General features: G+C 45.3%; 1 protein-coding gene across 1 annotated transcript in view; it reads right to left on the bottom strand.

Moving 5' to 3' along the window:
- The window catches only part of atp10a (ATPase phospholipid transporting 10A), a 228,889-nt gene that overhangs the window by 121,757 nt on the left and 93,985 nt on the right, over positions 1 to 13,147 (bottom strand). Inside the window, exon 3 of the mRNA XM_078402973.1 lies at positions 1,866 to 2,070. Within this exon, the coding sequence (XP_078259099.1) occupies positions 1,866 to 2,070 (205 nt within the window). The remainder of the gene's footprint in view (positions 1 to 1,865; positions 2,071 to 13,147) is intronic.

The raw sequence follows: 13,147 nt of genomic DNA, 5'->3' as shown, positions 1-13,147 counted from the left end.
CTTGCAAGTTATAGTCATGGAGCTATAAAGAGAAGGAATCCATCCTTGCCGATCAAGGTTAGTCCCATTTGCCTGCACTAGGCCCATAGCTGCCAAAATCCTTCCTCTCGGTATATCTGTCCAAAAGGCGTAATTATATCTGCTTCCATAGCTTCCTCTGGCAACTCATTCCAGATATGATCTGCCCTCTGAGTGGAAAATCTACCCCCGAGCTCCCTCTCCCTTCTCAACTTAAGCCTATAAAAAGTGTGCAAAAAATCCACAAGTCAAGGAGAAAGGGGTGGGGAAAGAATGCAGGAGAAACAGTGTGAGTCGTGTGTGCGTGCGGGGAATGGTGGAATGTCTCTTAAACAACCGATGAAATATTGGCAATCCCAAAAGGAAAACAAAAACAGATCACGAGCTCGTAGAAGAGTTAGTACACAAGGTGAGGGCGTGCATCAACACCAACATTTGCTTCCAATTAATAGCCGTGGCCAAAAACATAATCAGTGAGTGCACAGGCCATGTTGTCTGAAGAATGGGAACATTTAGAAATTCGACCTCCAGGGATTAGCCACAGCCACGATCAATGGGTTTGTCTGATGATATAAAGTGATAATTGAACAGGATGACTTTTAATACAAATGCTGGAATCTCATCATGCACCATTCCAAAATAGTCGGCCAAACATAACCAACACTTAAAATTGTATTTTCTTGTGAAAATAATCTGACGAGCAAATAGGGAATTGTTGCAACCAATCCGCAACTTCTGATATCCAAACTTTAGGAATGGGGCTAAATCCTTCAGGAATGGGGCTACAGCTGGAAAGCATGTTGGTGGTATGGTGAAAAGAGTTCATAAAGCTTTATTTGGGAATGCAGTGAAAGAATCAAGTTGCACTTGTGACAATAAATCTGAAGCCATTAATTATAAGGTTTGGGGGAAAAAGGAACTTCCGATGCTGGTTCACAAACAAAGATACAAAGTGCTTCGGACTTTGCTGGCTTTACCTCGCACTAAATGTTATTCCCTTACCATGTATCTGTACACTATAAGTGGCTCGATTGTAATCACGCATTGTCTTTCTGCTGACCGGATAGTGCGCAACAAAAGCTATTCGCTGTACTTCGGTACACGTGACAATAAACAAAACTGGACTAACTCAGCGGGTCAGGCAGCATCTCTGGAGAACGTGGCCAGGTGACATTGGGTGTCGGGACCCTTCTTCAGTCTGAAGAAGTCACTGTGGTTACGTTGAGTTACTCTGGCAATTTTTGGGCATTAATGAGTTTGGTTTTTGATGATTATTGTGAATGTGGGCAATGCTGTCATCTTTACCGTTTTATCTTTAATTTTTTGTGATTTTTAAAAATCTTTAAGTCGTCTTTCAGACTAATGGGGGAACCTCCCATTCAACCAAAGTAGTTTTGATTGAAGTGTTCCTATTGAAACTTTACGCCTTTTAGATATTGGGTTACCTGGTGCGTGCAGTTTCCATTGTCTATGCCTTTAAACTGCGGATTCCCGTATCCCTTTATATGTCTTTACATACTAAAATCCATTCATTGTGTGGATAATCTTTTTACATCAGAATGTAAGGTCTGAATGTCTGAAGAACGATCTCGACCCGTTCCTTCTCTCCAGAGATATTGCCCGTCCCGCCGAGTTACTTCATCTTTTTTGTGTCTATCTTCGGTATAAACCAGCATCTGCAGTTCCCTCCGACAGAGAATGATAAGGTACTTCGAAATAAAAAGAACTGCAGTGCTTTGGGGCAAGGAGCAGGGGAGAGGGACTAATTGGATGGGTCTTTCATTGCTCCTGCACAAACACAATGAACGGAACGGAAAGTAATGGGAGAAGGTGTCAAAGTTGCTTACCAGCTCGGTAAAGCCCTTAATAACCTGCCGCTGCTTGAGGTTGGTTTCCCCATCCAGGTTGGCCGTTTCAATGTGGCAGAGACCATCGGGATCGCTGGAGGAGAGCAGCAGGATGTCGGCGGGAATGATTTCATTGCACCGCAAGCGGACAAAGTCCCCAACTTGAACCTCTTTCCAATATTTTTCCACGTACTTTTTCTCATTCCTTGAAAGAAGAAGATACACGCTTGATTAGCACGGGCGTCAATGGGAAGAAGGCAGGCGAATGGGGTTGAGAGGGAAAGACAGGCCAGCCATGATGGAATGGCAGAGTAGACCTGGTGGGCCGAATGGCCCAATCCTGCTCCTAGAACTCATGAAGGAGTCATGAACATGGACGGGTAAATAGCAACATAAAAGGTAATTGAAATCAATAATGGATAATAAATAATCACGGATAGGAAAGGTTCAGAGGGATTATGGACATGGGCAGGTGGAACTGGCGTATATGGGGAATTTTGGTCGTGTGGGCATTTTGGGCGGAAGAACCTGCATCCGTGCTATATGGTTCTATGCCTCTAAGTGCCTGATAGAGCAATGATGGAAGTCACAAAAATATGCATCATAAAAATATGTGCAAATGTTAGAAAAAGGAGCAGTATCAGCCTTGAGTCTGTTTAGCTACTCAGTAGGATTATCGTTGATCTGATGTTGGCCTCATCTCCATTTCCTGGCCTATTCCAATAATCCCTTGGCTTCTCCATTGATTAATAATCCTGACTGTCTCAGCCCTGAAACTATGCAATGATCAACCTTCACAGACCCCCGGAGCACAGAATTCCAAAGATTCACGATCCTCTTAAAGAACTAATATCCTCCCTCATCCTCATAAATGGACGTCCAATTTTGTATTTACTTATGAAGAGAAACATCTATCTATCCAGTGTAGGAAGGAACAGCAGATGCTGGTTTAAATCGAAGATTGGCACAAAATGCTGGAGTAACTCAGCGGGACAGGCAACATCTGAGATCCTTCTTCAGTCTTGACCCGAAACGTCACCCATTCTTTCTCTCCAGAGATGCTGAGTTACTCCAAAATGTTGTGTCTATCTATCTATCTATCCTTACTTGTCTTGAAATAATAAGCTGGCAATATTAAATACATAAGAATATAAGTTTGTTGATGCCTTTGGTTTGAAAGGATGATTCCATAAGAAGTTGTTCAAAGATATGTAATTAACGTGCATGGCAAATGGAAATTGTTTTGTAGCCTCCACAAAAATAAAATCCAAATTAATTGGGCAGACGACATAATACTTTTAAGTAGAGAGCAAAATATTAAATAATGGTGCTAATTAAAAGAAATAATTTATTACATAGAAACATATAATATAAAATAGGTGCAGGAGTAGGCCATTTGGCCCTTCGAGCCAACACCGCCATTCAATATGATCATCTACAATCAGTACCCAGTTCCTGCTTTCTCCCCATATCTCTTGATTCCGTTATCGCTAACAACTATATCCAACTCCAATTTTAGGGACAAGACAAAACAACTTTAAACTATTTGCCGGAGAAAGTGGTTAAATTACACTCTGGTTTCAATTAAGAGACTGGAACACAATACAGGAATATTCTCCTTCTGCTTATTTGTCTGGTCTTGTGAAGATCAAAAAAGAAAATTGGATGCCTATGTAAATTAATTCCACTGCACCAGCCAGTCCAGCTGTGTCAGTTAACAAGTTGCTTCAAAGTCTATTGCAAATGCTGCCACGTCAGTCCCTGTGAACAGCCAGCTCTCTTGTTGCTGGCAGCGAAACATCTAACGCGAATAAAGGCAGACAGCTTTAGCAGCCGAGTACAAAACAACACCCCACCATAGGCAAAGCGGCATGTGCACTCCACAGGGAAAATGTAAGGGAGTGACTATGGACTGAGGCAAACAAAATTAGATCCCTTTATCGCTGCGAACGACATCCTAAATCAGGATAATTTTCAAATACAACCCCCCCCCCCCCCCCCCACAAAGCTGTATTTGAACAAGAAAAAAGATGTAAAGAAATATAATTGTAGAATTGTTTCAGCACGGGCATTCAAGCCTTTCTCTCTCCATCCCATCTCGTTTCTCTTTCCAACCCTCCCCCACCCAAGTCATATCTCTCTCCATCCCTCCCCCAACCAAGTCATACATATATCTCCACCCCTCCCCCGCCCAAGTCATATCTCTTTCCACCCCTCCCCCACCTAAGTCATATCTCTCTCCACCCCTCCCCCACCCAAGTCATATATATCTCCACCCCTCCCCCACCCAAGTCATATCTCTCTCCACCCCTCCCCCACCCAAGTCATATCTCTCTCCACCCCTCCCCCACCCAAGTCATATATATCTCCACCCCTCCCCCACCCAAGTCATATCTCTCTCCACCCCTCCCCCACCCAAGTCATATATATCTCCACCCCTCCCCCACCCAAGTCATATCTCTTTCCACCCCTCCCCCACCCAAGTCGCACCAGCATCTCGTTTTCACCCAACAATCAGCTAACGATTGCCTGTTTCCTTTATCATCGTTACATTTTTGCACATCTTTCATTCATTTGTTCTACATCTCTCTACATCACCGTCTATATCCCTCGTTTCCCCTTTCCCCGGACTCTCAGTCTGAAGAAGGGTCTCGACCCGAAACGTCACCCATTCCTTCTCTCCAGAAATGCTGCCTGCCCCGCTGAGTTTTTGTGTCTATCTTCGGTTTAAATTAGCATCTGCAGTTCCTTCCTACTCAAAGTCGTCTTGTTAAGCCTCATTGTGTGTACTCGTTCTCACCGAGGCCCCAGCTAACAATGGCCTGGTTCCTTTATCATCGTTACTTTTTTGCATATCTTTCATTCATTTGTTCTATATCTGTCTACATCACCGTCTATATCTCTCGTTTCCCTTTCCCCGGACAAACTCTCAGTCTGAAGAAGGGTCTCGACCCGAAGCGTCACATGTTCCTTTTCTCCAGAGGTGCAGTCTGACCCGCTGAGATACTCCAACTTTTTAGTGTCTATCTTCTCTCATTCATCTCATCCAAGTGTGTGCCGGCTCACAGAGGAATAATTCTCCCAGTCCTGCTCCACACTCCTTCCCAGTGGCCCTGCATATGGTTCTCTTTCAAGTGTCTATCCTTTTGGCTTTGAAGGCACTGATTGAATCTGTTTCCACTGCTCGAATCGGTCGTGCTTGCACTCTGAGAGAGAACAAATCCTTCTTGAAACTCCTGACGAAAATTTTAAATCAGAGTCCCCTAGTTCTTGATCTATCGGCTAATGAGAACAGGTTCCTTCTGTGTACTTTCCAAAGCAGCGTGAACAACTGCCTTGTAAACACCCTATCAAGAATTGTCTGCATGCCTTTCATAAACTAACAATGGCCTCGAGCACTTCACAGTCAATTGATTATTTCCTTCAAGGTCCTTACTAGGTTGATAAATTTAGAAACTGCTGCTTTCTCCTGTTCAACATAGTGCGGCCTCTGTGGTAACACTCTCATCCCCTAGTCAGGCATACGTTCAAATCCATTTGCAGATACAACCATATAGGCCGATGCCACAGTGCAGGAATGACCAGTGCTTTTTGGGTGCCAGTCTGAAGAAGGGTCTCATCCCAAAACGTCACCTGTTCCTTTTCTCCAGAGATGCTGCCTGACCCGCTGTGTTACTCCAGCTTTTTGTGTCTATTCCTGGTAAACTATAGTCCATAAGCATGTTGCGAGCTCAAGTATCTGGAGACCACATGGTTTCCCACTCGGTTCTTCTCTCCCATCTTCACCTGCTCTGAAGACACGGGGTAGATTTTACATTTGAGGAATTTGTAGCCATTTGACCCCCTGAGCTTGCCTTGCCAGTCAATGGCTGATTTTTGCTCGTGCATTCCTGACTCAAGATCTCTCACGTTTAATATCCACCTTGTGCCTTAAATCCCATCACAACTTTCTCTCTCTCTCTCTCTCCCTATTCTTAGTCATACAAATGTACACTATTCTCCAAATCCCACAACCCTCTGTGTCTGGCCTTTTGTGTAACTCCGAATACCTTCCCCGTAACCAATGGTGTGTACACTCTCACTCCCCAGGGCCAATGCACTGTAATCCCCTCTCCTTGTTCAACCTCCCTCTTCAAGACCCACCCCAAAGCCATCCCCAATCACCAAACATTTTAATGGCTAGATATCCATATCAATAAAATGCCCTGTGGTGGTTTTTGCATAAAGATGGTTTTGAAGCTGCAATAAACACTTGGATACTTGATCTACCATTCCCGAAAGTTACCACACTTATCTCCACTCTTCCCAATTGCCACAGAATGCCTCACTACAGTCCCACCCTGGTTACCCACACATAATGTGGCCTCCCTGACCCCCAAAGAGCTTCAAGGCACTGACACCCACTCCTTCAAACCGAACACTACTTCTCAGGTGGTATGGTTCTTTTCATAGGTTCATGTTCATCAGTGATAGGAGAAGAATTAGGCTATTCGGCCCATCAAGTCTACTCCGCCATTCAATCATGGCTGATCTATCTCTCCCTCTTAACCCCATTCTCCTGCCTTTTCCCATAACCCCTGACATCCGTACTAATCAAGAATCTATCTATCTCTGCCTTAAAAATATCCATTGACTTGGCCTCCACAGCCTTCTGCGGCAATGAATTCCACAGGTTCACCACCCCGATTTTAAAAAAATCATCTCCTTCTGAAAGGAACGTCCTTTAATTCTGAGGCTATGACCTCTAGTCCAAGACACTCCCACCAGTGGAAACATCCTCTCCACACCCACTGTATGAAGGAAGGCCTTTCACTATTCGGCAAGTTTCAATGAAGTCCCGCCCCCCCCCCCTCAGCCTTCTAAACTCCAGCGAGTATAAACCCAGTGACATCAAACGCTCATCATATGTCAACGCACACATTCCTGGGATATTTCTCGTAAACCTCCTCCGGGCCCTCTCCAGCGCCAGCGCATCCTTCCTCAGATATGAGGCCCAAAATTGCTCACACTTCTCCAAATGCGGCCTGAGGCACCACCTGACTCAATCTTCTGACTCGGCGAAAGCACTTTGCAATGCCCCATGACACCTTGAGGAGATAGTCTTGCGTCAGCTACCCAGTGCCTGTGACATAATGCATGCAGGCAACTTTTGGATTTGAAAATTAAAAATACTCCCAAGAGTCCAATGGATTACCTCTTAACGTTTATTAAAGAAATGACAATGCTTTTGGCACATGCTGTTTTAAGCTGACGAGCGGACTCAAACTGCTAACATTTATTGCCTCTGCTTCTGAAGGGGCTCAAAACACGTCAATTAAAATTTTAGTTACATTGATGTGCACTGTTGTGTAAGCAAGCATTAAGGCATTTGTTTTAATAAATAATGGTGGAAGTCAGTATGGATTTAATTGACCTTTCTTGTGGCCTCACGGCCCGACATCTTAACATCTTCACAAACTGCAGTCATTTTAAGTTTTAAAATTTTCAAAGTCTTGAAAGGCCTGGATAGGGTGGATGCGGAGAAGATGTTTCCATTAGTGGGAGAGTCTTGGACCAGAGGGCACAGCCTCAGAATAAAAGGACGTTCCTTTAAGAAGCAGATGGTGAGGAATTTATTTGGGCAGATGGTGGTGAATCTGTGGAATTCATTGCCACTGAAGGCTGTGGAGGCCAAGTCAATGGATATTTTTAAGGAGGAGATCGACAGGTGTCAGGGGTTATGGGGCGAAGGCAGGAGAATGGTGTTGAGCGGGAAAGATATTTCAGCCACGATTGAATGGCGGAGTAGACTTGATCGGTTGAGTGGCCTAATTTCTAGTTTACTTTAGTTTAGAGATACAGTGTGGAAACAGGCCCTTCAGCCCACCGAGTCCACACCGACCAGCATTCCCCACATACGTACACACATTAGGGACAATTTTACATTTATACCAAGCCAATTAACTTACAAAGCTGTACGTCTTTGGAACTTAGTTTCGTTTAGAGGTACAGCGTGGAAACAGGTCCTTTGGCCCAACAAGTCCACACCGACCAGCGATCCCTGGACATTAACACCATCCTATACCAGGGACATTTATTCCAAGCTAATTAACCTACAAACCTACACACACTAGGGACAATTTACATTTATACCCAAGCCAATTAACCTACAAACCTGTACGTCTTTGCAGTGTGGGAGGAAACCAAAGATCTCGGAGGAAATCCACAAAGGTCAAGGGGAGAACGTACAAACTCCATACAGACAGCACCCATAGTCACAATCAAACCCGGGTCTCTGGCGCTGTAAGGCAGTAGTTCTACCACTACATCACCATGCCACCCTATATTCTGCTCCTATAACTTATGAACTTATGAAAATATTCGTCGGCTCAACATACACAGCAGATTGAAAGGACAGCAGTGATATCATATGATCGTACTCAGAATCTTCAAATTTGAGGAAGGACATTATTGCTATTGAGGGAGTGCAGCGTAGGTTCACCAGGTGAATTCATGGGATGGCGGGACTGACATATGATGAAAGAATGTGTCGACTAGGCTTGTACTCACTGGAATTTAGAAGGGTGAGAGGGGATCTCATAGAAACATATAAAATTCTTAAGGAATTGGACAGGCTAGATGCAGGAAAATGTTCCCCATGTTGGAGGAAGTCCAGAACCAGGGGTCACAGTTTAAGAATAAGGGCTAGGCCATTTAGAACTGAGATGAGAAAAAACCTTGTCACCCAGAGAGTTAGGAATCTGTGGAATTCTGTGCCACAGAAGGCAGTGGAGGCCAAGCCACTGGATGTTTTCAAGAGCGAGTTGGATTTAGTTCTTAGGGTTAAAGGAATCAAGGGATATGGGGAACAAGCGGGAACAAATTTAGATGATCAGCCATGATCATATTGAATGGCGGCGCTGGCTTGAAGGGCCGAATGGCCTACTCCTGCACCTATTTTTCTACGTTTCTTTGACTGATTAGTTAAATCAGCTTCCCAACCACAGGGAGTGTGAAGTATGTACAAGTGAGACCACAGAGCCCTACCGAGCAACTATACCCAGACAGAACAGGAAAGGGAAATAAATGAGGTATAAATTGAGTCAATAGAAGGGAGGTTGGTTTGTGTGATGGTCTGGGCTGCATCCACAAATAGCTGTAATTACTCGCAGTCTTGGCTGGAGCTGTTCCCAAACCATGCTGTGATGCATCCTGATAAAATGCTTTCTATAGGTGTGCTAATAAGCTATTCACCTGCAAATGGCATTACAACTGATCCCAATCCTCCTCTTATTTTATTAAACGTCATTGGAGCAAACTCACCACTGAATGCCAATCCATCCAGATCATTGTTACTGAGGAAGTGAACCAGGGAGAAATACTTTTCTAGAGATTAGCGCGGCTCGGTGGCACAGCGGTAGAGTTACTGCCTTACAGCGCTAGAGACCCGGGTTCGATCCTGACTACGGGTGCTTGTCTGTACGGATGTGGAACATTCTCCCCGTGACCAGCATAGGTTTTCTCCGAGATCTTTGGTTTCATCCCACACTCCAAAGACGTGCAGATTCATAGGTTCATTGGCTTGGTATGCAGTAAGTGTAAAATTGTCCCGAGTGTGTGTTGGGTAGTGTTAATGTGTGGGGATGGTTGGTCGGCACGGACTCGATGCTCCCAAGGGCCTGTTTCTGTGCTATATCTCTAAACTAAAACAAATGAAAAGATTAGAGGAACAGCAACTCATATTTCTCATATAAAGCTTACAACTCTGCTGCATGAACAATGAACTCTCCAATAGACAATAGGTGCAGGAGGAGGCCATTCGGCCCTTCGAGGCAGCACCGCCATTCAATGTGATCATGGCTGATCATTCTCAGTACCCCGTTCCTGCCTTCTCCCCATACCCCATGACTCTGCTATCCTTAAGTGCTCTATCTAGCTCTCTCTTGAATGCATTCAGAGAATTGGCCTCCACTGCCTTCTGAGGCAGAGAATTCCACAGATTCACAACTCTCTGACTGAAATAGTTTTTCCTCATCTCAGTTCTAAATGGCCTACCCCTTATTCTTAAACTGTGGCCCCTTGTTCTGGACTCCCCCAACATTGCGAACATGTTTCCTGCCTCTAACGTGTCCAACCCCTTAATAATCTTATACGTTTCGCCTATCAAAAGAAACCCTTGCCTTCCATCCACCTATTACCTGGCCAGTCCTTGTGCTGCCTCATCTCTGCCTCATCTTTCTTCCTTCCCCACCCACCCCCAAATCAGTCTGAAGAAGGGTCCCGACCCGAAACGTCACCTCTCCATGTTCTCCAGAGATGCTGTGCTGACCCGCTGAGTTACTCCAGCACTTTCTGTCCTCTCCTGGAGATTATCAGGTGTCCATTGTAACTTACTATTATGGTTTCTGAACTGACCCTCGGAACGATATGTGGAATAACAACCACTGTATTACTTGGAGAGATTTCAGAATATATATATACACATATAAAACAAAAGTGATTTATTGGTGCTATTTTTCCAAGTTTGCGACTTCAGCTAAATATAAAGCAAAATTACAAATAAATCTAAATGCAGCAATCAGATTACCAATTTATGCGTGGGATTACACACACCTTCCACCTGACGCCTCACAGAGATTGTCTGATAAATGATATACAAGATATCGATGGTTTGCATATTCAGTTTTACAGATCTTATCGACGCGAGTAGACACATTTTTGGCAATTCTTCAAAAGACTGCAACTCACACCGCATTAAAACGTACAGGATAGCGAAAGGCTTAGATAGAGTGGATGTGGAAAGGATGTTTCCACTGGTGGGAGAGTCTAGGACTGGAGGTCATGACCTCCGAATTAAAGGGCATTCCTTTAGTCAGAGGGTGGTGAACCTGTGGAATTCATTGCTACACAAGGCTGTGGAGGCCAAGTCAGTGGATATTTTTAAGGCAGAGATAGACAGATTCTTGATTAGTACGGTGTCAGGGGTTATGGGGTGAGGGCAGGAGAATGGGGTTAGGAGGGAGAGATAGATCAGCCATGATTGAATGGCAGAGTAGACTTTATGGGCCGAATGGCGTTCCAAAGACCAGGGTTCGATTCTGACCTTGGGTGCTGCCTGTGTGGAGCTTGCATGTTCTTCCTGCGGCCACGTGGATTCTTACTGGATGTTCCACTTTCCTCCCACATTCCCATAGGTTAATTGGGACTCTGTAAAATTGCTTCTCATGTGCAGGGAGTGGGATAACATGGAACTGGTGTGAACGGAAAATCGACGATTGGCATGGGCTCAGCATTGGCATGGGCCCTACCATTGGTAGGGCCTGTTTCCATGCTGTATCTTTAGAACTGGGTGGCACGGTGGCTGCCTTACTGTGCTTCCAGCGCCAGAGATCCGGGTTCGATCCTGACTATGGGTGCTGTCTGGGCGTCAGGGACTCAGTGGGTCGAGGGGCCTACTTCTGCGCTGTGTCTCTAAACTAAACTAAAACTAAATCCAATTGGATCCGTGGCAGAGGTTCAAGAACGCAAGCAGTTGAACACAGTTTGCTGCAGCCCTGTTTTTGTTGATCGGCAAAGCCTTGAGGTTTTGGCTTAACAAAGAAAGGGTTGACTGAAATGCAAAGGTTTACTGGAAAACAGTTCGGAGGTCAGGATGAAACCAGTCACAGTTGTTTATTTCACGACGTGCCAGAACATAGAGATTCAATGTTATTCCCATCCACCGAGGTAGTGGTTGCTTTTGGAGGATTTCATTCCAAATGTTTTTGTGAATCATTCCCAGATGTAGCTGTCTGAAGGTGAAAGCATGCAGCTTGCAGCATCCTCCTGCACACAGAGCCGGTCGGTGTACGGTTGCAGGAAGATGCGATTTCTTTCAAATATATTCACGCACACGATGTGGGTGCTGCCACTTTTCACCCTCGCTCGCCAACTGTTCCCCGTCCGAGTGCATTTCCAGAAGCCATGGCCATGGATCCGAGGATCAGATACGGCCCAACTGTGCGGCACGGTGGCGCAGCGGTAGAGTTGCTGCCTTACAGCGCCAGAGACCCGGGTTCCATCCTGACCACCGGTGCTGCCTGTACGGAGTTTGTACGTTCTCCCCGTGACCTGCGTGGGTTTTCTCCGAGATCTCCGGTTTCCTCCCACACTCCAAAGACCTACAGGTTTGTAGGTTAATTGGCTTGGGTATAAACGTAAATTGTCCCTAGTGTGTGTGTGTGGGATGGTGTTACTGTGCGGGGATCGCTGGTCGGTGCGGATTCAGTGGGCCGAAAGGCCTCTTCCCACGCTGGGTCGCTAAACTAAAACTTTACTTCCCTGAAAGGCATTTGCGAGCCAAGGCTTTTAATTGCAATCCTGCAATTTTATGGCCATTATTCCCAATGCCAGCTTTTTATTCCAGACTTGTTAAATGAACTGAGTCTACATTTCTCCGTATCTCAATGAGATATGAACTCATTCTCTCAGTTCTGCGGTCCCCAGTCTCTGGATCCCAGTCCAGCGAGTTAACTACCATATGTCTGCAGTTATACGATATGACACGATAAAACTTTATTCGTCCCCGGAGGGAATTTGGTCTGCCAACAGTAACAACACACAAGGTACACGAAAACACGAAATGGACAAGCGACTGTCGGCTGCTTGCCATGTGCACGGCACATTAACTGTAACGAACGAACAAACACACCCAGGCTTATCCCCTGGGCAGAGGATTCTAAAACTAGAGTGCCCCCCCCTCTCCCCCCCCACACCGTGTCCCCCTTTGTTCTCCCACCGTCCCTCATGGCGGTCTCCACCATTGTCCTTCACGGCGGCCCTCCCTCCCCCCACTGCACTAAGAAGACGTGGCATCTTTTACAGATCACGGGCAAAGTTGGGGAGGGTAAGGTTTGATGCAATAGCTCAGGAAGCAAAACAAGGTTCTGGCATCTGTGTGTCAAACTGAGAGTGCAAGGCTGAGAAGTTTATCTTTGCTAATTAGCACCCACGCCTGTGCGGTTGGACTAGTGGATGGTTGTGTTCCCACGCTTATGAGCGCACAGTTTTAGTCCTGGCAATCACAGATAAATTCCTCTCCCAGTGGAGTTCATGAGGTAGTATGAGGTCCACAAGTACTTCACCTAAGCAGCACTTTGGATCTAGTTAAATTCCACGGCACTTATCAGGATATTTTTTTAACCTGAACTGTTGTTAATAAGACAGCCTGCACTTTTAGAATAGTGGTTTCAACATGAATTTATACATGCAAGGCAGTGGAGAGACCAGGAAATCACTGAACGAAGCTCAAATTTGCAGCATTA

The sequence above is a fragment of the Rhinoraja longicauda genome, chromosome 7 (genome assembly GCF_053455715.1).
Source record: "Rhinoraja longicauda isolate Sanriku21f chromosome 7, sRhiLon1.1, whole genome shotgun sequence".
NCBI classification, from domain to species: domain Eukaryota; kingdom Metazoa; phylum Chordata; class Chondrichthyes; order Rajiformes; family Arhynchobatidae; genus Rhinoraja; species Rhinoraja longicauda.
The sequence above is the reverse complement of the archived record's forward strand: the minus strand, read 5'-3'. Positions and strand labels throughout refer to the sequence as shown.